The 24,858-nt window shown below is 38.3% G+C and overlaps 3 protein-coding genes across 7 annotated transcripts; all 3 read left to right on the top strand.

The window, feature by feature from the left end:
- Nucleotides 1-6,670: 6,670 nt before the first annotated feature.
- Nucleotides 6,671-13,223, top strand: LOC137960180 (uncharacterized). The gene is made up of 5 exons (XM_068807698.1): nucleotides 6,671-6,980; nucleotides 8,116-8,251; nucleotides 8,354-9,061; nucleotides 11,474-11,654; nucleotides 12,828-13,223. The coding sequence occupies exons 1-5, from the start codon at nucleotides 6,907-6,909 to the stop codon at nucleotides 12,851-12,853; spliced, it is 1,125 nt and encodes a 374-aa protein (XP_068663799.1). The 5' UTR covers nucleotides 6,671-6,906; the 3' UTR covers nucleotides 12,854-13,223.
- Nucleotides 13,224-13,735: 512 nt separating this feature from the next.
- On the top strand, nucleotides 13,736-16,662 carry LOC137959265 (ferredoxin, root R-B2-like). The gene is made up of 2 exons (XM_068806649.1): nucleotides 13,736-13,914; nucleotides 16,071-16,662. The coding sequence occupies exon 2, from the start codon at nucleotides 16,084-16,086 to the stop codon at nucleotides 16,540-16,542; it is 459 nt and encodes a 152-aa protein (XP_068662750.1). The 5' UTR covers nucleotides 13,736-13,914; nucleotides 16,071-16,083; the 3' UTR covers nucleotides 16,543-16,662.
- A 1,010-nt stretch (nucleotides 16,663-17,672) lies between these two features.
- On the top strand, nucleotides 17,673-21,374 carry LOC137959854 (glucan endo-1,3-beta-glucosidase 14). Of its 5 annotated transcripts, XR_011114083.1 has the most exons (5): nucleotides 17,673-17,816; nucleotides 18,351-18,467; nucleotides 18,993-20,026; nucleotides 20,353-20,508; nucleotides 21,145-21,374. XR_011114083.1 is itself a non-coding variant. In XM_068807251.1 (3 exons), the coding sequence occupies exons 1-3, from the start codon at nucleotides 17,762-17,764 to the stop codon at nucleotides 20,434-20,436; spliced, it is 1,173 nt and encodes a 390-aa protein (XP_068663352.1). In that variant the 5' UTR covers nucleotides 17,673-17,761; the 3' UTR covers nucleotides 20,437-20,724. The 5 variants fall into 5 exon arrangements, 1 of the variants encoding a protein (XP_068663352.1); XR_011114082.1 differs by lacking the exon at nucleotides 18,351-18,467 and having other exon boundaries at nucleotides 21,150-21,374; XR_011114080.1 differs by lacking the exon at nucleotides 18,351-18,467.
- The last annotated feature ends 3,484 nt before the right edge of the window (nucleotides 21,375-24,858 follow it).

Below are 24,858 nucleotides of genomic sequence, written 5' to 3'. Positions count from 1 at the left end.
GTTCTATTTTGGGAAGAGTCTTAAACCACGAAGTCTTCTAATTAGGTATCCCACACTAAATGTAACTCTTAGGCCGGAATACCCCATAACATTCTATCATCAATAATGCCTGTCTTGAGTGACAATGAAGTTGGTGTAATCCCATGGTAAAAATTCTTATTTTGTCTCTCTTTAAATTTAACCTTATGATTTTATATAGTGCAAGATCGGCTATTCCGCTAATGGTTATTGACTGCCTATGTTCTATAAATCACTTCGATCCCCAACAGTTACGAAGCTATTTTGGTTTTGCACCATCACTAACCAGCAGTTTTTGAGAGACAACTCGGTGTCTTCTTCTCCGAAACACTATAGCTGAAGTAGGCCCTGATTTTTTCGCTTTAGGCGAAGCAGAAGACTCGTCAAAAGACGTAGGTGCATATCAACAAAAATATCTCCATTGTCGTGTTTCGGAACAAAAACGGGTCTCGATCGACGCTTTAATTTCCCTTTACACAGAGCCGTCCCTCAACTACCAATTCCAATTTTTTCCTTCTGAATCAATTGCGCAGCCCTCGTTCGCTCAAAAAACATCACGCTCCAAATCAATGTATACCTCACACGGCGCCCCTGGGTTTCCTTTCCCTTCCATAGAAATTTCTGAGATCCCATCGAACCACACAGATTCCACTCTTCCCGGCGGACATGACACGTACACAAGCCTCAGACCATACAAAAATCACCCCTTATGACGAGACGTGTGCAGCATTTCCCCACCCATTTCCTCCATGCATTTGACTCCACTCATAAAATACTTCTCATGGTCCTCTTCCCCAAAGCGTTGGACGCCATTGAAGGAGAACTGAACCCAGGTAGAGAAGTTCAGCGGAGAAGAGAGTACCCAGTACTTAGTTGCCATGATTCGCCGGAGCTGTTCTAGTTCTGGGTTCCCGTGTTCGGTACCATCGGAAAAGCCCTTTAAAGCCGGCCCTGTTCATGACAATGCCGTCGAGTTGCAGAGAGAAGCCTCTCCCGTCAGAAACCAGTGCAGCAGTACTACGGAGGAGGAGAAAATGGTGAAAGGCCCAGTGAGTGTTGACACGTCTGGAGAAGATTGCGGGCGTGAGAAGTTGAAAAGACATCGAGTAGACGTCGCCGGCCGTTGCTGGGTACCGGATATCTGGGGTCAAGAGCATTTCTTGAAGGACTGGATTGACTGCTCTGCTTTCGATAGCTCCCTCTTTCCCACCGGAATTACATCGGCTCGGAAAGCGTTGATAGAGGAGGGACGGCGAGCAAACGCAGGCGGGTTGCAGATAGAGAATCGGTGCTGAATTACGCTGTACTATGTACCTTTTCGTTTTCGTTTTTTTATACTCATCACATTATCGTATCTTTGTTGACAGAAAAAATAAATTTGGACGCATGAATATATTTTCATTGTCAAATGTTCTCCTATCTGTTGTGGTTGCTTCTTGTCGGATCGATCTCGGAGTATTTGTTTCCTTCGTGTATTTATGGATGGACGCTGTGATGGTTTTGTGAAGTTCTTCCTTTAAATGAAAGATAAATCTTTCTGCAAACTGCTAGTTTTCTTGTTCTAAGCCGAGATATATTCAATTCAAGCAGGACAATGGAGACTTCCCCAGACGACCTCGAAGAACAAAAACTTTTTCAATACCGGATCCCCCGAAACAGGATTTACATGTATAACTAATACCGAAAATTCTGATTGATCCCGTGAATAGAATCTCATTGAACTAATCACAAATTACACTTCAGTGTATCTCAATTATCTTATTTTTTCCATGATGTGCGCTAGATGAAAAGAACAAGTCTTTTCAAATAGGTCTAATCGTGATCTTTTTTGGCCTTGCTGTCTGCTTTTTCCAAAGGTGCCAAGAGGGTCAGAACTGCCATATGGAGGGGCCATAGTCTTGTTTGTTTCAACTTACGTGATGCATTCTTTGAAGCTGCAAATTGTGCAACGTAATGTGGCAGCAGCAAGGAGAAAGGTAGAGATGATAAGCATCGAAATACATGGATCATAGGGAAGGATGGAGAAACTTGTTCCTGTTTAACATATGAAAAAACTTCTATGAAAAGGTGCATGTTGCTTTTAAACTTTTGAATAAAAAATGCCTATGCAGCCAGATCAGTAGCTTTATCATAGACATGCAAGAATTCTTCCACCATGTCTTGATGATGAATTAAATATGTTGATTTTTAGGGCTTGTTTTACATAATAATAACTAGGGATTAAGAAAAGAGAGAAAAAAGAAGAAGAGAGGAGAAAAGTTCTAGCTTGTAGAGAAGCTAGGAGAAGAAACCAAAGGAGAGAAATAAGAGAGAAAATTGAGAGACAAGAGGGAGCACGGATTTGTGCTTAAGATGATTGAGCTTAATGCTCTCCCCATTGCCTTGAGGTTCTATTTATAGTTTTTAGAGAGTGTTTACAAATACTACAATGTCTTTAGGGCTATATCATTCACAAACAAAAAAGACATAAGAGTATATGCACCAACTTGTATTATTACAACTCTATGCCATCTTTTAAAAAGTTTTCCTTATTTACTAACTATGCCACCTTGTGCCTTATTTACCATCCATACCACTCCTACTCGTGGGTGGCTCCTTTTAACACTCTCCCTCAAGTTAGTGCCTAAACATCTTAAGTACCTAATTTTGTATACGTATCATGAAGAGTTGTTGTTGTCCCTGCTTTAGTGAAGATATCTGCATGTTGGTTTTTTATGGGATTTAGTGCATGGTGATGTCTCCAGCTTGGAACTTCTCTCTATGAAGTGGCAGTCGATTTCAATATGTTTGGGTTATGCCTCAATATTCTGCTTCTACACTTGATCGGGCTACAACCATTTGCTTTTTACTCCGCCAGGTGACCAAATTGCCACCTACTATTGTACAATATCCAAAAGTGGATTTTCTGTCACTACGTGTTCCTAGCTAGTCTTCATATGCAAACCCTTCTATGTTGATGTGTTCATGGTTTTTGTATAATAGTCTTTGTCTTGGGCTCATTTTTAGGTATCTAAGAATTTTCTCTAAGGTCTGCCAATGGGATATTCGAGGATGATGCATGAATTGACTAACAATGCATACTGCAAAGGAAATGTCAGGTTAAATAACAGTAAGGTAGATTAGTTTCCTAACAAGCCTTTTAAATCTTCCTATATTTACCTCATCTCCTTTACCAAAGTGTAATTTGGCATTTGGATCCATTGGTGATTCAAGAAGTTTAACTACCCATCATACTTGTTTCCTCTAACTGATATAACACGTATTTTATTTGTGACAAGACTATGCATGTTTTGATTGCAAAACTTTTATGCCAATGAAGTATTTGAGTAAACCCAAATATTTGGTTTGGAATGTCTTGCTTAGCTCCTCTGTTTTTTCTATTCCCCTTTTATCATCTACTGGTCAAGATAAAATCATCCACATAAACAACTATGAGTATAGTGTCAATGCTAGTGTGTTTGACAAATATAAAGTCATTAATTTTACATCTTTTGAATTTGAGCCCAAGAATTACCTTGTTAAACTTGTCAAACCATGTTCTAGGAGACTGTTTTAAGCCATATATGAATTTTTGAAGTTTGTATACTTTGTCCCCCTCAACCACAAAAGTAGGTGGTTGTAGCATATAAACTTCTTTTTGGAGATCACCATTTAAAAACATATTTTTTTTATATCAAGTTGGTAAAAATCCCATTGAAAATTTGTAGCAAGGGAGATGAGAACACGTACCAAGTTCATTTTAGCAACGAGAGAGAATGTCTCTTCATAATCAATCCCATAGGATTGAGTGTACGCCATGGCAATTAACCGGGCTTTGAGTTGAGCAACGCTACCATCTGCATTATCTTTCTAAGTAAAGACCCACTTGCATCCAACAGGTTTCTTATCAGATGGTAATGTCATGAGATCCCAAGTGTGGTGAGAATACATGAGTGCCATTTCTTCCTCCATGGCTACTTCTCACCCTGGATTTTGTAAGACTTCTTGAAAATCTTTAGGAAACATAATGGAAGAAAGAACTACAAGGAAGGATTGACAACTAGGAGACAAAAGGTGAGTAGAGACAAAGTTGGATATAGAATGGGAAGTATATGGTCACATGAGCGAGGTTCTTTTCTAAGTGCAATGGCCCAAGTGTCATACTGAGGAGCAAATGGATAAAAGGAGAAGGAATCAAAGGACTAGAAAGTCTTACCTCATAACTGGCAGTCGACCCAGGTGATGGAGGAGCCATGGGAGGAGAAGTTGTTATGAATTAGACGCCCTAATTATAAACTAACAAGAATAATAATAATAAACACAAAAGAAGGAAAAAACAAGCACTAAAAAACACAACAAGATTTATACAGGTTCGCCTTAAGGTGACATTACGTCTTGTCTTCCGCCACTGCAGTAATCCACTATGAAGATGAAATAGTTTACTCGAGAGATCACACACACTTACAAGTGTTGTTTTTCTCTAACCTCTTTTGGCCGCAAATGATGTTTCTCGGATGAACGATCATGAAACCCTAATAGTGGCGTCCCCCAATATAAAGAGAAAACCAGGGCAACCACTTTACAAGAGTGAAATTCTCAAACTATCTTTAATGAAACAACAATTAATATATTGTGGACCTGGCGAGGGCTCCGTCCCCACACCCTCGGGAGGGGGCTTTCCCAACCCCCATGGCTACCTTACCGCGAAGGTCGATATGCATACCGACTCAGCGTAGGGTATTGATTAGGCTCCACAACTTAACAAAAGTGTTTTCAACATCTCAATGAAGTAGTTGATCGTCCAATGGCACAAAGGGTCTTGGGGCTTCTCCAGGGATTTAAACTTATAGAAGGTGAGTTTTGTCCAGAATAGAATGGCTGATCCTAAAAAAAGTGACATAAGCAAAAATAAAGGTACAATATAATCATGGGTGGTAACAAATATTTTTATTTTTATCTTTAGCATATCTAAGGAAGATACGCATAAAGGCTCGAGCATCTAATTTGGTTTGACTTTGTTTATGGTAGGAGTAAGGAGATGGGAGATGAGTTTTGCAAATCAGAAGAAGGCATCCTATTGATGAGATGGTATACAGTAAGAACTGCATATGGCCAATAAAATTGGGGAATATTCATGTAAAATAAAAGAGTTCGACTGACTTCTAATAGTTGCATATTTTTTCATTCAGTTGCACCATTTTGTTGAGGAGTATAGGCACATGAGGTTTGGTGATTAATGACTTTTTGTTTGCTAAACGATTGAAATGAGCGAAAAGGGTATTCTTTGGCATTATCGGATCAAAATACCTTTATTTTTGTGAATTGAGTCACTACCAGAACATGGAAAGAGGTGAAGATACTAAGTACTTTAGAGCAATCCTTCATTAAAAATAGCCAAGTGACAAATAACAACCCATGAGGTTTGCTTGAATATATCTTAGCATATATATCCCAAATAATTTTGGTTGTGTCAAGATGCACAACATTATTAGCCACACTTTGTTCCATGCTATTAATAACCCAATTTATGACTAATGTGTTTTCTTTGAGCCACCTTTTATCGTTTTTATCATCTTCATCAAGTGGCGGAGGAGATTTGATAAGGTGATTAACAAGATATTTTGTAATAAGGAATCTAGGTAATTTGAAACTCCTTTGAGGGAAAGTATGGTTATTTCAAGAAAGTCAGTTTCCCCAAAATCTAAAGAGGGAAAGTATAAAAGAGTAACTTTTCCTTTTTCCTGTGAATGCAGTTACAATAATGTTGGTACAATTATGGTTACGATACAAGAGATGGAGATACAATAATGATAAATATGGTCAAGAATAATCCCATAAATAGCCCGTCTTTATTGATATTAAGTGGTGTTTGTAATGCTAAGAATTGTATAGGACCAAAATTGAGGTACCAGGAAGAGAACTTCTTCCCCTTTGCACCTATTGTTTAGCCATGAAAGAGCTTTTACAACTACATCCACCTTCTGTGTTTGGGTTTGCCATAACCTGTCACAATAAAATGGGATTTACTTAGTTTAAGACGTAACGTTATTGTAAACTAAAGCTTAATTCCAATTTAATTTTAGACTCGAAACTCAATTCGAATTTGAAGTATTTAGATCAAACTAAACTCGAATATATGTAAGTTCGAACTTGGCTTGGTTCAATGCTACCCCTAGCAAGAGAGGTTGAGTCAAATGCAATCAAAATCAATGATATCTCCTGTTAGGATGGATGAGGTTGAGTCAAATGCAATCAAAATCAATTCGATTTAAGTTCAAAGTATCCAAATGAAACCAAAACTCGAAGATATGCAGGTTCCAGCTTGAGTGGGTCAATACCACCCCTGGCGATAGGGAGAGATCTCCCTTTAGGAGGGATGAGGTTGGGTCCATGGATGTGATAGTGACCAATCAAATAAGAAGATGAGGATGAAGTTAAGATCAGTTTCTATGCCACGTTCCGGTGAAGTTGTCCCTGCGGAGGGATTTAAGGACTGCGCAAAAAACTGAAGGCTGTTAAACTGAAAGTTGTTAATTTGTAAAATAAAACAGAAATAATATCTTAATTAATCGGAACACGTGTCTCCAACTGTCAAGTCCCTAGAACGAACCTGAGATCAAAATACACGGTAGAGATTGAGAGCAGCTACAGCGTTGTCGGATGATCACTGAGAATCGCCTTGGACGAGGAAAGCCCCTAATCGCCGTTTCCGCTACTTGGGGCTACCCGCGGAGAGAAATCTCAGTCGGCATTCAAATTTAGCAAACTTCTACACGCGTGGATTATTTTGGAGCGCTTTTTTTAAGCTCATTTTGTCGTTTACCCTGGTACGCTTCGGAGGGATGAATTTTGTTCAGAGTAGTTGAAGCCTGGGAAATTTCTCGTGTTCTTGCGAGGTGAGAGTAGAAGATGTCGAATTTTAAGAGCTGGGAGTCCGATCCGTTGTTTTCTGCTGCCGAAGTTGTACAAGATTCAGCCGACAGGTCACTGGTTTTAGTTTATTAGTTATATCATTAATGATAATTTTCAAAATTCCTGTATGAATTAATTGATTTGGGGGTTCGCGACTTTCAATGCAGTTTTAGGTGACGGGTTTTTGTTCCATTTTTAATTTGCTTATTCGACTTGCTAAGAGGCTGTATTTTATTTTATTCTTTGTTATCGCTCTTTTCTTACTTTTATTTCTCAATTTCGCTTCAATCACAAGGCATGTTCGGCTTTTTCTATTTTGAACAAACTTCCTTCTGCTAGTTGATTTTTGTTAGTGCCTTAGCATTTATGTGTTTGTTCTAAGTATTTCTGTTTTCTTTTTAAATTACATCTGGTGCTTCATCAGGAAGAACTTAGTTTTGTGGTCTTTTTGGTGTTGTTACCTTCAGTACCGGGGTGTATTGTCGTGTCTTTTTGCCACTCATGCAATAATTATGATAGGTGTTAGGAGATCTTATTTTCATCGGAAAAGAGGTAAAAGAGGGGAAGTGTTAGATATGAATACGTCAGCAGCTGCAATCGAGTCAGCCCTCTTGCCACTCCCTAAATAAAGCTTGTCTCTTGTGACAGTCTTATCATGTCTAAGAAACTCGATTGGATCAATCAACTTGTTTCTTAGTTTCAATTTTAATCCCAATTCTTATAAAGAGGTTAACTACTACGTCTAAAGTCTGTTTTAGCATGCATTATAAGAGGAGGGTCAATGGGTTTGGAAAATTTTATTAATGTCATATATGTTTTGAAATTCGATTATCAATATATTTGATTGTCTCCAGAATGCTTCAACTGTAGAGTTAGTATGTTTATTGGAATCACTGTTCAAAGTAGAGAGAAGAAGAAGAGAATCAAATGGAAGGAAAAGAGGAGGAGAAGAAGGAAAAAGAGGAGAGGAGAGTAGGAGAAAAAACATATTTCCTTTCTCTCATAGATGAAATGACATTCTATTATAATATGAGAACAATGTTGCTTTCAGTTTCTTCAGTACTTCTTTGCTACTGTTATTCCTCTCACACTAACACTGGAATTCATAAATATTCTTATATTGGTATAATAATTCATTCCATTTCAATGCATGAATCAAGCAGTCTATACGTTCTTCATAAACCTTTTCTGTCTTCGGTCTTTCAGGATGGAATCAATATTTCGTATGCTTTTGCATGATCGAAGTCTTCTTCAGGATGATCCTTCAGACCCTAAGCTACTTGCCTCAATAGATTACCATGAACGTGATCTTGTAACTGCACTTGGAACAACTAAATGGCAGGTAGGCGCATCATAACTATCTCCATCTTTTATTCTTTTTAGTCTGAAATTTCTTTTGTGATGCTTATTAACCGTATTTAGAATTTTTTGGTTTTCTTATTAGTTGGAGGATTTTGAGAGAGCTATCAATTTGTCTTCCTTATCAGCTAGGTCTCAATTCAGGGAAGAAGCAGTATTGAGGCACAAACAGTTCATCAGAGCAATTGGGGAACAAATTGCTGTAGTAGAAAAAAACCTGGGATACCCAGCCAGTGGGGATAAGGACAAGAATATGAATTGGGTAGGTCTAAATGAGCAAGACAAAGATGGATTAGCCTTGTTTCTCTCTGGATCTAATTTCATGGACAAACAAGTTCAGTATAATTCTGATAATAGTATTATGAGAAGGTTTCTTGATCCAACATCTCCCTCTGGTTTCAATGAGAAGAGCAACGAAATTGTTGAGCTGAGAATGGAAGAAAGTGAACAACCGAAATTGAATGGAGTAACACAAAAGGATCAATACTTCGATTCTCTAAATGAGAGTAAGTTGAGAAGAGTGGGATCTCATTATTTGACTAGGCTAGGTCAATCTTCTGGCCTACTTGAAGAAACTCCTAGAGACAAAGAATGTGAACTTTCACAATCTGGGCTCTCCAGCAGAGTAGATCTTTTGGTGTATTTGCGTAATTTGTGGTTGACATCAAGGAGTAAGATGATGACTAGAAGCTCTACTAAAAGGAGGAAAGATGGGGAGGTGACTGATGATCACGTGCTTGAGATTGAGAGATTTCCATTATCATCAGCTGTTGACTTATCCCAAATTGAGCAGGTATTTCTTTCTGCTCTTAATATACTTGAACTTTGGCGGCATTCAAATTTTCTTATATGGAAACTGGGAGTAGAAGATCAAACTCAGTTTTTGTTGATTTTGGTTACTACTGAAATGTTTTCTTGTAGGTGATGAGAGTTCCGCCAAATGTTATTGTCTTAGAAAATGTCTAACACCTGATTTCCAGAACCGTGTTAATTATGAGGAGCTATTCAAAAAAGAAAATTCATATGAGTTGTATATCGTTGTTTTTGGGTGAAGAAATCTTTTTGAACTGTCCTGCCATAGTGGCTAAGTTCTACATATTATCCTGAAAAGAAAACTCCTTATTTTGGTTCCAGAACTTAGTGCAACAAGTTGTAACCTGTAATATGGGGAAAATATTTTACCCCTTTGGAAATTAATAACTCAAAATTGATAAAACGAGAATGAAGATCTTTCAAAGGGGTGTGGTAACAAATAGGTGTTCTCCCCAAGAATGTCATTGCATATGTATAAGATTTTTGGATTTTTTTTTTTCATTCTCTAGTCATATATATCTTGGTTAGATGCACATGGGAATTGCAAAGCATTGTGCCTATGGATCGTATCATCTTATTTAGCATAATGTGATTCTTGCCTCTATATGTCAGAATCTCTTTCTGGAGGTCCATGTGAATTTAGCCTTTTGGCAGTGATAGTCGAATTAAACTTTTAAGTTGGATAGACTAGCCTCTAGTGATTCCAACTACATAGCTGTGATTAAGTCATCTGTAACATGGCTTTGCTTTGTCACTTGGAATGTCTTTCTCTGTGTTCAATATGAGAGGAGTAGAGGGTTGGGCAAATGGCTTAATTGCCACTTGGGTTTTTTAGTATAGGGTCTTGGTTTCAAGTCCCACTGCTTGTGTTTTTAATCCTCATTCAAAAGGAAAAAACACAAACTAAAGATGAGGTGAAATGGAGTGAAAAGCTGCTATTCTGCAGTGGATTGATTTGTTTTCCACACGTCATGAGTGGAAAAAGAGCATTGTAAGTTAGAAGGGACAAAAATGAAGAAAGTTGTTGAAAGTATAATTTCCTCCCAATTCAAGTATACTTTTTACTGATTCAACTGTAATTATTACTTTTTATTTATGTTGTGGACCTTGTGATCATATTTTGTTTATTTTTTTTGGTGATTAAAAGTTTTTGCACCAGGCATGAAATAAACCAACTCATGTTGATGTCATCATTACTCCATGTAAAAAATATTTGATTTCATATTTGCTCATGAATGTGCAAAAAATATAAAATGGAGGATTTTCTTTAGAAAAGTATATATTTTGTATACATGTTTTTTATATTTTCACTGAAGTTATTGTTAATGGGAGCCCATTCTTGTTGTCTTATTAGCTTTTTGTGGTGCTCAAGTTATCATTACAGTGCAACATTTCTCTTTATATACTGCTTTGATGTTTAAAAATTTTCTGTTATGGTGTTTTAACACATCTAACGATATATTGTTATTTGGCTCTTGACTATTTGGGAAGACCATGGTCAAATATAACCTATATAATTCTGACATTTGGAGCGGAAATAGGGTTAGCCGGTTCAGTTGGTTCAACCGGACCCAATCCCTTGTTTGGGTCAATAAAGGGTGCACCAGGGATAGACCAAACATCTGGCTGACTTGTCTGGTTCAAGCAGTGAATCTGTTGATTGGATTGGGTCAGAGTTCCACACAATGGAACCATGGTGTGAGGGGCCAATCTCATCCACTTTTCTCTTATTATCTACAATGGGGAAGGGGGGAGGGGTCACTGCCCTTCCCACCTTGTGAAACTGCAGGAGAGAGGGGTTCCCCCCTCCTTCCACTAGGGAGCACACGGCAGAGAGGAGGGCAGCAACCCTCTCCTCCAGTGGAAGGATGAGGAAGTGGAAGGAGCGGTGACCAGATTGGGTTAAACTGCTTACAAAGGTAGTTGAAATACTATACAGTACAGCTAGAGTTTAAGTCGAACAAGGGAGTTCAGTCCTTCCACAAGATTTATTTAACTGGTTGAATCTCACTCTAACTAGGAAAATGAGATTAATATATGAAATTTTTTTCTATAAATAAACTAGGAGGCTCGGGAGGAAGATCATCATCAACTATCCTCTTCTTCACCATCTCTTCTGCTCTCTCTTTGTGCGCAGTTCTTCATATTTTATCTCTTCTAGTTCCACCTAAGAATCTCTCCAACATGAGGCTCTAGGATGCTAACATTTTCAAGAAATAAGGTTTCAGAATTTTTATATTTGATTGAGCTCATATTTATTCATATACTTCTTGTATGCTGAAGCTATTTTGAGTGTGAGATATTTATTAATAATTTATTTTCTTCTTCAAGGTAAACTATAAAAAATGGTGCCTTATGTGCTTTCCTTTTCTGGTTGTTCATTTTTCAACAGGGTAATCATACTTGGATGAGTTTAACTTCCAGATGTTGTGGAAGTTTGGCAAGCTCTGGGTGCTTGTTTGGCTGGTCTGGAGCTCTACAGAGAACATTTCCACTGTTTCAGTATTTTGTTCATAACAGTCGATTCCCTTTGCTCTTAACTTCTGGGGTTCTTTGTACAATGATACTCTTAGGTGAGAACTTACCTTTGAATATGGTTGATTTGGTCTTTTGTCTTTATTTTTCTCTAGGCTGCTGGAATTAAGACTCTACATGCTCTAATGATTTTATGTTAGTGTGCATGGTGTCTGTTTGGTGATGCAATCTTCTATTGGTCCCTTAAGCTGGGGGAGTAAAAAGTCTTCCCCTCCTTGGTGGCTTGCATATGTGTTTGATGTGATCTTAGATATTTCCATCCTCTTGGAGGGTGGAATGGAGGGTTGTGCCTCGTTCAGCCAATAGTTTGGCTGACTCGTTAGCTAGAGCTGGAGTTTCCTGTCAGCATATTGCTGTTGGGTCCTCCCTCCCTTGTAAATTATGGGGCAATCCCCTCTTATACTTGTATCTTAAGGCATTTTCTCTGTAATGAAATAAAGCTGCCACCTTTATCAAAAAAGAAATAGCATTCATTTCAACGTTTAGCAATAATATTTAATGTTGTGGTTGAAAAACGGAAAAACCGATGGGGCAAAATGTTATTTTCTGTGTGTGACGTAACTTTTTGAGACTTATCAGCTCCTTGAGCAGTAGGGTATGATTGTTTTGCCTGAGCTGAGAAATGGAAATACAGAGAAGGGTAGGGTAAGGTCGTTGCTGTATTCTTTTGATGCTTATATTGATAACAGAATAGGAGAAAGAAGATCGTCATTCGGTCATCATAGCACCATGATGCACATAAACCCACTGTGAGTTAGTAGGGTGATTTACACAAGAGTAATATGCACCTCTTTTCTGCATGTGAAGATCATAGTTTTGAAATTTCTATTAGTTCCCTTTGTTTGTAGCAGTAGGTCCTAATTTTGACTTTAAAACAACTTTTGGGTTTCTGAACAATGGTGCATTCTGAAGTTTAAGTTTCCATAGTTGATTGACGGTATGTAGCTCTGGTACATTTACCATATCGGTATGGTAGTTCTTGTTGGCTGCAATTGATGTAGCAGTTTTGCATTAAAAAAAAAAAATCGAGTGAGCTAGAATAGTTTAAAATCTCTTGCTTTGTCTTAAAAAATTGAGTCGAAATGGTGGGTTTCTTAGTGTATTTGTGCTTTTTAGAGGCTATGATCTGTTATAGAGTTTAAATATCAAGGTAGTTACAACTACAGCTGCTTGTGTATTGCACAACGTGTAACCTAATCTTCTCCATGCAGGTGTTTTAGCTTTTCGTGTTGCCTGAAGTTGGACAAATTCGAATTCTTTTGTGTGTTGAAATCAACAGTTCTGTCTGGAGCTCGAGCTCAAGTATCTCTTCAGCGTTATTCATGTCCTTCTGCAAGAGTTGCAGACATTATTCAGTGTTTGGTGCCACCACTGATCGGGCTTCAGTCTTGTGGCTTCTTTGTAGTTACCTCCCAAGTTGGCATTTTAATCCCAAAGCAAGTATGGCAGATGTGAAGGCATTCAAGTTGTCAAATCAGTATTGATATTATTTGGTACTTCCTTGATGTACTGTACATATTGTTTTCTTTGGGGCACATAATTTAGCAAATTGTATTACTTATTCAGTTTAGAAAATATTTCATTCTAATGTTTAGTTTTGTGATTAACTTCCACTACCGTTCTGCTATATGAGCTTTCTCGCCATTGACTACATGTCTCTGTTTCTCGTTCTTCTTGTCTCTATTCTCTCAGTGGTGGTCATGGTGATCATAGATATGATACACAGTATGTCACATACTGGCATGTCCTATTTAAATGATCTTTTATAGCCCGAGACGGACTATTCATTGGATTTTAATTGAAGCTCTTCATCAGGAAAGTCTTGCTCCATCGTTCTTCCTCTCTCCTCTATAATTACGCCTCTTTCCCCTAAATCCTAAATTCCTTAATGATGTTTTTGGAAGTTTCTGAATGACTTTGAACTTATTCCCAATATAAAATGCAAAAACTATACCACTTAGTCTTGGTTCAGTCCATTTAATGTATAGATTACGTGGCAAGTCTTTCATTGTCCAGGTTACAAGTGATATGTGCCCCTTCCATTCATCCAACGGTTCCAAATAAACAATCCACCCGAATATAAAAATTGCCGCTCAAGCGCAATATATTTAGTAAGCCAGTGGGCAGTGCGCAGACTATGGGCGAGGGCTCTATCTTTTCCTCTGTTGGTGAAACCGACACCAAAAGGCGTCTTCTCTCTAAATAAGTACCCTCTGCTCTAGGGCGCGCTCCTTCTCTTCGTAATCTCCGTTACATCTTCTCCTTCCCCACCAGTTCGATCTCGCTTCGGTCATTTAGGTACCCTTTCTTCCTCGAATTTCCTTTGATTTTTCTTGTCCTGTTATGTGAATATTTTTGCTTTTTTAGCTTGGAGTGCGCTGCGTGTTTGAGGAGATGATGATTGGATGATTTTGGTTTTGTGATTATTGAGTGATTGAGCTCAGTTAGTGAAAATTGATGAAGGATTCTGTGTGGATTGTTGACTTGGTTCTTATCTCGTTCTTGTCAAGTTGCGCTTGTTCATTTATGAAAAAGACGATTGTGTGCTGGTGGTTTGCGAGTTTGTGCTGGATAAATTCGGTTATCCTTTTTATGTTTTCCCGTTTTATTGTTCTCGGAGATTGGAATATTCTCGCGGATGTAAAAGGTGTCGGAGTCTGTGGTTGAAGTTACGGGGTACTGTTTGCAAAATTACATGTATTGAGTATCGGCGGTGTCTTTTTGTTTTTAACGTTATTATTCTTCTGATTCGGTGTTTTAATTTATGTTCCATATTTTAAATATTTGTTACGATCTTCTGCAGACAAAGCTGCTTTTTATCCGTGTTTTATTGCTAGCTCATTCTGTAACGTGGAAGTTCGATTTTCCCTTTTTTGTCTGTAAGACATCAGGCAGCTTTCTTTTCTTGCAAAAAACCAGAAAGATCAAGTATTTCTGATACTAGAGAAAACAGGCATACTCTGCTGAACGGTTCCTAAATGTCTTTGTTACTTAAGCCCAATCTAAAATGTTGAAGCTGTTGTTTCTTCAGTTTCTTAATGATGTTTTTTTCAAGTCAATAGTGATGGTTCTCCCTTATATGTTTCTTTTTCTTTTTTAAGATTGTATAATATTTGTATCTCATTGTCGGGTACCTGATACTGATTGCCAAGGAGCTTTGCTACTCGCTTGAAAAACTGTTTCTAAAGTCTCTCCACAATTTATCCAAATACTTCAGCTTAAATATTAGTATTCTGTTTCCATTCAGCACTCTTGGATTTTTCTATCTTACCTATGTGATTTATAACCATACAGTTTCCTCAATAATGTGAAACTTGAAGCCTTTTTCTACTAATTGGGTTGAACTGAATACTATTTTCTAGTTCAAGCAGTTCTTACCTTAGTGTCATGTCTATTGGTCCACAATGAGTCACAGAAATATATAGAAAATAGCTACCAGCTTGTAATCTAAATTGCGAATTGAGCATTTAAGAAATTCACTTAGTTAAACTATCAGAGAAGTGTAAGAAAAGTTCTTGTATGATTTCTACATCTAAACTTTATTCAGTATTGTTACCATGGGTTGGCTAGAGAAGTCTATGAAACTGTTTGTTGCAGTCTCTGGTATTAATGGCTGCATTCATCTTGTTCTTATTTGTTTTCGTTTTTTATTTTTTACTTTGGATGTTGCTATCGAGTGAAGAGCAGAAAGCTACTCGCTTGCTTTTCTCATAAAGCTCCAAAGATTAAAGCCCGTCCTGTCCTAGAAGAAGTGCAGAGTTGTCGTTTCCGTTCTCCGCATGAGATTGTATACATTTGCTATATTTTGTGTGACTTCTGATTCAATAAAAAGGAATCAGATCCTAGAGATAGACACTATGTGACTTCAGACTCTGTGGAGCTGCTGACATTACCTTAGCTTGACAGCTACAGTAATACATGCTTGTAAATGTTTTTTTCTCGTTCTTCAAGGAAATGTTTATGGCATCTATGTTGATGTATATGGGTGGTTGTGGAAATGCATGCTTGATATAATTGTAGTGCTTTAGAAGAAGATTTTTAGTGGCCAACCGGATACTTGGAGAACTGTTAGACCATTACAGTTTGGTAAACAAATAAATAGTCAATGAGAAAAGAAAGATTGTCCATGAAATGTAGAAATGCTTACCTGATGACTTGGAAGAATGAAATTAGCAAAGGAAGGATGTTTCTTTTATGAGAATCTGATCTTTCTTCAGCATATAACTTAAAATATATACATATTGAAATTGTTAAAAAAAAAAAAAAAAGAACAGTTGTTTGCTGTGAAAACCATTGTTGATCTTCAGAATAAAATTGAGATTTGCGCATTAAAGTAGTAAATTAAGTTGAAAGTTTTAACTTTTCTGGATAGCCAAGTTTTTGAGTGGGTCAATCTTGATCTTCTGTTATGTGTTTGCAAATCAAATAATGTGAATTTGCTTTTTGTTTTACAGGTACAGCAGCAAAATGGCAGCCGCAGGACTCCCCACAACCTTCTCGTTCAAGACCACTGTTCAAAGCAGAACAACTATCTCTGCAATTCTGCGCCCTCCATCTTATCTGGGTTCCGTGAAGAGTGTATCAAAGGCCTTTGGCCTAAAAGCATCTCGCAACTTCAGAACAACTGCCATGGCCGTGTACAAGGTGAAACTGATTGGCCCAGAAGGTGAAGAGACTGAATTTGATGCGCCTGATGATTGCTATATTTTGGACTCAGCTGAGAACGCGGGGGTGGAGCTTCCTTACTCATGCCGTGCTGGTGCCTGCTCCACTTGCGCAGGCCAAATTGTGTCCGGGACTGTGGATCAATCAGATGGATCCTTCCTTGACGATGACATGATTGAGAAGGGGTATGTGCTTACCTGTGTTTCCTACCCCACCTCTGATTGTGTCGTCCACACGCACAAGGAGGCTGAGCTCTACTGAGTAGGCAGTTGCTCTTTGCGAGAGGGCAAATAGGAATGGGTTGGATTTGTTTGGCTATAGAGAGTGTTTGTGAAGGTGGCACATTTCTTTTCGTCTGGTATGTAAGGATTAATTCTTGTCTTTTCGTCTCGTAGTAGATTACTAATGACGATGATGATTAATCGCAGCTGTTAAGCATCCATTCAATCTTGAAACGTAAAACGGACATCATCCCTGACTCCATATATCTTTCTATAAATTTATAAAAATATAAAATAGATAGAAAGTAAACAACTAGAATAAATCCAATTTGGAGAAATCAGTCACTTCCGCAGCCGCTTTTGCGATGAAGCCCGGATCTTTGCGGACGTGGCAAGGCTGAGCTGGCAAGACTACCGAATAACACATGTGGTCGACTTAGCTGCGCGTCAGCACCGACTCCCTCTGTCACGCTACCGAGTACCGATGCTCTCCAACCCCCGCGAATTCTCCGCCGATCTCCACGTGTTCTGATTCAATTCCGCGTGTACATTGAGATGCCCCCACCTCCCCTCTCGAGACGCGAGTCGAATGCTTCTCTTCTTTGCCCGTTATGCGAAAACGACGCGCATCTCGCTTTCCAAGCAACCGCTATTGGCGGTTGAAATGACGATAACACCCACGCTGCTCTACCCTTCGGACATTAAATACCCCCTTTTTCACTCTTTTCGTGAATTGCAAAACCTAAGCTTTTGCAACTCGCCGGGTCGTTTCAAATGCCTGACCTACTCTAGATTACGAGAGACGGGCAAGCCCCGATCGGAACCAGGACGAGTCGTGGTTCACACTCAATCAGGAGATGCCTAGTTGGGTCCGATTCGACTCACAAAACTTTGATTGGAACAAGCAACACGGATAATCTTATTAAATTTATAAATTTTATTTTAAATTTATAAAATTTTAAAAGTTACTCTGGTTGAAGTAATTGACCGGGTTTGGTTCCTTAGAGGGGCACTTAAGTAATAGCACGCGTTTCGTCCAGTGTCGATTAAAACCGAAAACGCAGGGGAAGGGTCGCAACGTGGGCAGGTACTGACACGTGTCGGTGGAGGTGATAAGCCCATCATCGTTCTCGCTGCCCACGGCCGCGGAGAGAACGAGATAGTATTTGAGCTCTAGGGGGAGTGGAGAAGCGAATCTTAGGCAAACTGCTGCGCTATTACAAGGTTGGGGGAGGTGGGAGAGGAACGCGCAGAATCTCATGGTTGCCATCTTAGTCCGTGTTTCTGCCTTCTTTCTCCTGCTTCTGCTTTCGGGTAAACTTAGGATAACAAATCTCTCCCATTGGTTGTTTGCGAGAGTTGCTTATACATTTGAATCTGATGCTTTTATTTTATCGTTTTTTGTGCTGATTTATGGTCTGGTGCCCATTTGAATCGTTTACTCTTGTTTTTACAATATATACGAAAGAATTGGCGAGCTTACGGTGATAGTACTCTCTTGCGAAAGAGTTTTTTCTTTGGGAATGATATTGAATTGAAGGTAGTGGAGGTTTTCTACAATTGAGATTGTCATTTGTTGTTAAATTAAGTAAGATTTTTTTTAATTGGCATTTGTCTTTAGGATTTTCTATTTTCTAAGAAATTCTCGCACAGATCCATGAAGTTATCGACAAATGTTTCACAACTTCATTTGAATTTTCTACACATATCATTCAAAAGCATTATTTTTGTTTCAACTCGTAGGAGAATTAAATGGTGTAGGAGTTACTTTGGTAGTTGAAAATGTAGTTTTCATGATGCAAAATACTTTCAGGTTTCTGTTGAATCAACTGCATGTCTTGAATCCAGGATTCAGAGTCTCTAGTGGACCAGATGAATTCCGTAATCCGAATCTGTTGTGAAAGCAATTGAAGAACTGTTTCTCCTTCAACAATGCAATTGTGAAACCGCCTTGATTTCAGCTAGGCAATCTCCAAATCCAGTGTTCTGATTTTTTTTATTTTTTTTTCTGTTGAATGTATTTGTACAGCTTAATTAGATTTCCCCTGTTTCTGTTGAATGTATTTGCTCTAAGATTATACGACTCAAGAACTGCGGTGACTAGTCTTGAATCCATTTGAAAATTTTCTAGCGACAGATCAGACATATAAAGTCCTACTTTAGTAATAGAAAAATCATCTACTTTACGAAGGTTTAAGATAATAGTATAAAGTTATTTCAGCTTTATGACTATTTTGTCATCTAAAAGCTCCGTTGAGGCATTGCTTTCAGTTTCTCCTGATATTCCTAGTTCTTGATGTTGAAAAAACAAAAAAAGGATTTTTCCGCTGGAAAAACACTTCTTTTAATATCACTAGAATATTTTATAAAAAATTGAATTGTTCTGGTTTGGTATTTTGTTATGAACTGCCAATGCTTTTGTTTAGTTTTGAATTTTCTTTTCTTAGATTTTGTTCTATTGTTTAATTTGCTGTATTTTAACCCTTACAGGTCAATTACAACAGTGTCTCGGCTATGGAGTTGGGATAAATTATGGCCAGATTGCAAACAATCTCCCTTCTCCTATGAGAGTTGCGAGTCTGCTTGAATCTATGAGCATTAGCAAGGTAAAACTTTATGATGCTGATCCAAATGTTCTTCGGGCCTTCTCCAACTCCAACGTTGAATTCATAGTAGGTATAGGCAACGAGTACCTTCAAAACATGACAGACCCAAACAAGGCCATCAGTTGGCTGAAGGAACATGTCCAGCCTCATCTACCACAAACCAAAATCACCTGTATCACTGTAGGGAATGAGGTCTTAAATGAGAATAACACTGCACTGATACCGACTCTCCTCCCTGCAATGCAAACCGTCTATGATGCTCTCGTGGCACTCGGACTGAATGACCAAGTTAATGTTACTACTGCACATTCACTCACCATCTTGGGCAATTCCTTCCCTCCTTCTTCTGGTTCCTTCAGGCAAGACTATGCCGGTTATCTCCAGCCTCTTCTGAACTTCCATGCTCAGATCAAGACCCCTTTCCTCATAAATGCCTATCCTTACTTTGCCTACAAAGGAAATCCTTCTCAGGTGCCGCTGGAATATGTCCTTTTTGAACCTAATCAGGGGATGACTGATCCAAATACTAATCTGAACTATGATAACATGCTTTATGCCCAAATTGATGCAGTCTATTCTGCAATTAAAGCGCTCGGGCATATAGATATAGACGTCAGAATTTCTGAAACAGGGTGGCCATCAAAAGGTGATTCCGATGAAGTGGGAGCTACTCCTGAAAATGCAGGACTCTATAACGGGAATCTTTTGAAGAGGATAGCAAAGAAAGAAGGCACTCCAATGAAGCCTTCAGAACCAATTGACATTTATGTCTTTGCGCTGTTCAATGAGAATCTGAAGCCCGGGCCAGATTCAGAGAGGAATTACGGGTTATTTTATCCGGATGGCACTCCAGTTTATAATATCGGGCAACAAGGATATCTTCCCCAGTTCAGTATTTCGTCAGCTTCTCTGATGAAGGTAAGAGAACAGCTGCAATTGTTTTATATCCTTCTAAAAGATGGTTTTTTACAATCGATTTCTATTGAGAATTTCAAGTTTCATTATTTGTCCATCACATTAGCGTTCTTATCACAAATTTCAAAGACTGAGATATAGATGAGCTGCTTTTCCATAGTTTAGCTGACTTAATGTCGCTGTTGAAAACCAGCTATTTACTGACAAGAATCAAGATCCATAAAATTTAACTACACACAGCCTGTGTCTGAACAGAGTTTCTACCGATCTGGATTTGTTTCTGGTGTTTGTGTCTGAACTTTGATATAGTAATTTATTTTTTTCTGCAGGTGACGTCAGGGCTGTTTTTTATATCCTCGACATTGGCTTTTCTAATTTTAATGGTCTTTCCAAAATTTACGTCGGCAGGCTGATCTCTTACTTAATGGCGCCCAAACAGATACTGAAAGAACAGCCCTCTAAAATCTTATCGTTGATATTATCAGGTGAGAGAATATTTCCTTCGGATGGCACAAGAGCTAAGTTTATCTTCCGTCTCAATCATGGATGCCCTTTCTTTGCGTTGAGCATATATTCCTTCTTGCTCTTCCCTACAATGACACACCATGTTCGGTGTGTCTCGTATCCAAAGAAAAGAGTATCGATGGTCTCCCCTTTCGGTCGGCGTTTGCTTTCTTTCTGTTAATAATTGTTTGTTCTCATTTCCCTTTCAGAGAATGCAAGAAAAAGCTCATGCATGAGGGAACCTTTTCTTTTTGTAAAAAAAAAAAAAAAAAAAACTCTGAAACTTGTCCCAGAAAGCGTCGGATGCCGCATCCCTTTTCCCCATTTCTGCCACCGCCATCGTCTAAGTGTAAAGTTGTTTTGTTTTTCACGAAAAGCTCATACAGCCTCCCCCTTTATGTCATGCTCTAGTGGGCCGTTTTCCTTCCAATCCTCTACAACAGCTACTTCCACTCAGTTAAAAAAAAAAACGTTTTGTGATTTGAAGCTACTTCCACTTCGATCGTTCTTCATAAATGGATCAGTTTCAAGGGGGGATTCTAAACTACGCTTTTATCGAGATGGTTTCTTTGCTTTCGGCTTTTTGAATTTTTCTGTGAATTGATACTTTGATGCAGAGCAGCCGTCAATGAAGTTCGCTCTCTCCCTGCCTCTTCTTTAGCACCGCAGCATGTGGTCATCATGGCCAGCTAAGGCGCTAATATGGGAGGTTTTCTGTCTAGCCATACAGATATTTTTTTTGTAGTTCTGTTAATATACGAGAACAAATCAGGAAAAGCGTAAGATTGAGTTAGTCTACTTGTCAGAGATGACGTCATTTTTATCTTTTATTTTTCTCTTTGATACTGAATAAGCCTAAAATTAGATCCAATGTCCAACTAGATTGGTTTGATCTTAATACTTCAAACTCAAGTTCGTATTCAACCTCTATCTTAAAATTGGAATCAAGTTTAAGTCTAAAAATTTCAACCTGAGTTTGAGTTGGAGATAGGTTCAAGTTTCAACCTACATTTAAGGTATCAAAGAAATTGATAACTATTAATGTATAATAACTAATTTAATAGAACTAAAAGAAATTGTAAATATTTTTATTAATAGTATTTATTTTATTAGCAAATAACAATATTAAATATTGAGAGACTAAAAGGGTCGAACAATTATCGTATTTGAGGTTTGAGGTAAACAAATATAATTATTAACCAATTACTGAGGGAATTAACGAGAGCTATTGGAGTAAAAGGTATTGTTGTAAAAAAAATTATGTTAACGAGTTAACTCATGAGTTTGGAAAATTTCTAATTTGACTTGTTATACTTAGGGGGGGTTAGTCCACAATGAAGTGGAATGAATTCCCCCCGCATTATCTAGTTCATCCCACTTATGGCGTTAGTCCAGAATGACTTGAATTAAAGTGAGATAACACCATTTCATCTCCTCAGGCAAAAACGACGGAAATTTGTTTCCGCCCTTTTTTTCAAGTCATCCAATTACCGCGAGCAATGGGTGTCGCTTCTTCCCCCCCCTGAAACTAAAAAATCACGCTCATTTCTCTTCTCCTCTCCTCTCCTCTCGCTCAGCCTTCGTCTCTGGACGAAAATTTTCGCCCGACTTCTTCTCTCTTTTTTGCTGTCTCTGCTCGCTCTACTCCTCTCGCTCGACGCTCGTCTTCGTTCTCTGCTCCCTCTGCTGTATCTGCTCCCTCTCTCTTGTTATCTCTCGTTTTCGCCCCATCTCCCTCTCGTCTCTCTCTCTCGGCCTTTCTCTTCCCTCTCCCTCTCTCGTCTCCCGCTCTATTTTCCCTCTAGGCCTCCATCTATTTTCACTCTCGGCCTCCCTCTTCCTTCTCGTTCTCGCTCTTCTCTTTCCTCCTCCCCCGATTTCCTTTGATTTAACCTATTCTGGTTTCGATATCCTTCGATTTCCTTCAATCTTCTTCGATTTTCGACAGTTAGGCGTCAATTTCTTCTATTAGGCTTACATTTCCCCATTCGGCGGTGATTTCCCCCAAATTTCAGAAGGTAATCCGAAACCCTAATTTTTTTCAACTAATTTAGTTTTGTGTTTGAGTTAATTTTAATTTTTGTGTGTAATTTATCTTGATTGTGGCCAAATTAATTCCAATAATATCACATTCATTGAAGTTGTTTTTATCTTTCATAAACTTGTGATCGCATTTATTTCTTATACTATTTATCAGCAATAACTCTACAACCGTCACAGAAGTTACTTGTTCCGACTCTAAATATAACTCCCCTTTTATTAGTTGGTTTGTTACAGATTTGATTGTGCCCCAATAAATAATTTGGAAGAGTATTGACTAAGAGAACTGTAACGTTTCCCCGTTTGCTTTTAAAAAATTTATAAAATGCTCAAAGATGGTTGCTACAACCCCTATCTTAAAACCAGAGTTGGTAAAAAGAAAATTGGCCGGACTCTAAAATCTGAGATTTATATACGAATGGGCATATATCTTGGAGATAACATGGGGATGTAAGAAAGAGTATATCGATAGGTACATACTCAGGAGAGTAAATCTGATGAAGATATATATGTAGCAGGTTCAACTACTACCCTTGGTATGAACCTTTAAAATCTAAGAGTATTGAAAAGGGGGAATTAAAGATCTGGAGAGTAAAATGCCCTGTAGAGAGATGTGCTATGAAGATAATACTCAAAAAAATTTCTTTTCTTCTTTTCTAAGATTTGAGAGTTGCACATAATAGTGGCCAACACTTGATGGATCAAGAGCAGAAATCTGTTTTGCTGCATATTGTCCTAACTTTATATTCTTAAGGAATTTGCAGGCACTTAACAGTGCCCACCACATTGTTACTTCTGGTTTTATTAGTATACTTTCAACAAATTGATAAGTATCTGTCAAGTACCCAGCTCGGCCTAGAAGAACTACCACACAATCATAATGTTGTTGACGAGGTTTTATGCCATGGTCTCTCTTCATGAAATGAAGATATTTCCATCCTTCTTCCACAAGATCTTAAACACAGAATTAGCATGCTCCAAGCTTCCACACTTTGCATACATGTCAATAAGAGCAGTATTAACAAACATATCAGTTGTAAAGTCATTGCCTTTAACAAATTTATTCTAGTCATCTGCAATTAAATTAGTTAGATTAATTTTGAAATGTTTTAGAATGTTGTTGAATATGTTTGAAGTGCTATGGAATGTTTATGTCATGTGGTGAGGAGATTTTGGAGTTATAAATATCCACCACATGGTCCAATTCAAACAAGGCTGAGTCGCCTACACGGGCGTCCATTAGCCAACGAAACCCGACCCCCATCAATGACGATGTACGGTTCGTAGTGACTACGAAGTCATATGGGGCTCTACCAGGGGTGTTCGGTGAATTTGGACTTGATGAGTTTGTTTTTGCATTGTTCTAGTCATCTGCAATGAAATTAGTTAGATTAATTTTGAAATGTTTTAGAATGTTGTTGAATATGTTTGAAGTGCTATGGAATGTTTATTTCATGTGGTGAGGAGATTTTGGAGTTATAAATATCCACCACATGGTTCAATTCAAACAAGGCTGAATCGCCTACATGGCTGTCCATTAGCCAACGAAACCCGACCCCCATCAGTGACGATGTACAGTTCGTAGTGACTGCGAAGTCATATGGGGCTCTACCAGTGAATTTGGACTTCATGAGTTTGTTTTTGCATTGTTCTAGTCATCTGCAATGAAATTAGTTAGATTAATTTTGAAATGTGTTAGAATGTTGTTGAATATGTTTGAAGTGTTATGGAATGTTTTTGCCATGTGGTGAGGAGATTTTGGAGTTATAAATATCCACCACATGGTCCAATTCAAACAAGGTTGAGTCGCCTACACGGGCGTCCATTAGCCAACAAAACCCGACCCCCATCAATGATGATGTACGGTTCGTAGTGACTGCAAAGTCATATGGGGCTCTACCAGGGGTGTTCGGTGAATTTGGACTTGATGAGTTTGTTTTTGCATTGTTCTAGTCATCTGCAATGAAATTAGTTAGATTAATTCTGAAATGTTTTAGAATGTTGCTGAATATGTTTGAAGTGCTATGGAATGTTTATGTCATGTGGTGAGGAGATTTTGGAGTTATAAATATCCACCACATGGTCCAATTCAAACAAGGCTGAATCGCCTACATGGCCGTCCATTAGCCAACGAAACCCGACCCCCATCAGTGACGATGTACAGTTCGTAGTGACTGCGAAGTCATATGGGGCTCTACCAGTGAATTTGGACTTCATGAGTTTATTTTTGCATTGTTCTAGTCATCTGCAATGAAATTAGTTAGATTAATTTTGAAATGTGTTAGAATGTT

The sequence above is a fragment of the Aristolochia californica genome, unplaced genomic scaffold, assembly GCF_029961685.1.
Source record: "Aristolochia californica isolate CCGP_79_NKW_82.1479 unplaced genomic scaffold, dmAriCali1.0.hap1 SCAF_3, whole genome shotgun sequence".
In the NCBI taxonomy this organism is placed as follows: Eukaryota; Viridiplantae; Streptophyta; class Magnoliopsida; order Piperales; family Aristolochiaceae; genus Aristolochia; species Aristolochia californica.
This window is presented reverse-complemented; position numbering and strand designations above follow the sequence as displayed.

Bases quoted from the DNA above. Each gene is read 5' to 3' on its own strand.
- LOC137960180 (XM_068807698.1), top strand. From the start codon at position 6,907: ATGTCGAATTTTAAGAGCTGGGAGTCCGATCCGTTGTTTTCTGCTGCC. The intron at 8,252-8,353 runs GTAGGCGCATCA...TTTTCTTATTAG, and splicing joins TTGGAACAACTAAATGGCAG to TTGGAGGATTTTGAGAGAGC. The intron at 9,062-11,473 runs GTATTTCTTTCT...ATTTTTCAACAG, and splicing joins ACTTATCCCAAATTGAGCAG to GGTAATCATACTTGGATGAG.
- LOC137959265 (XM_068806649.1), top strand. From the start codon at position 16,084: ATGGCAGCCGCAGGACTCCCCACAACCTTCTCGTTCAAGACCACTGTT.
- LOC137959854 (XM_068807251.1), top strand. From the start codon at position 17,762: ATGGTTGCCATCTTAGTCCGTGTTTCTGCCTTCTTTCTCCTGCTTCTG. The intron at 17,817-18,992 runs GTAAACTTAGGA...TAACCCTTACAG, and splicing joins TCTCCTGCTTCTGCTTTCGG to GTCAATTACAACAGTGTCTC. The intron at 20,027-20,352 runs GTAAGAGAACAG...TTTTTTCTGCAG, and splicing joins CGTCAGCTTCTCTGATGAAG to GTGACGTCAGGGCTGTTTTT.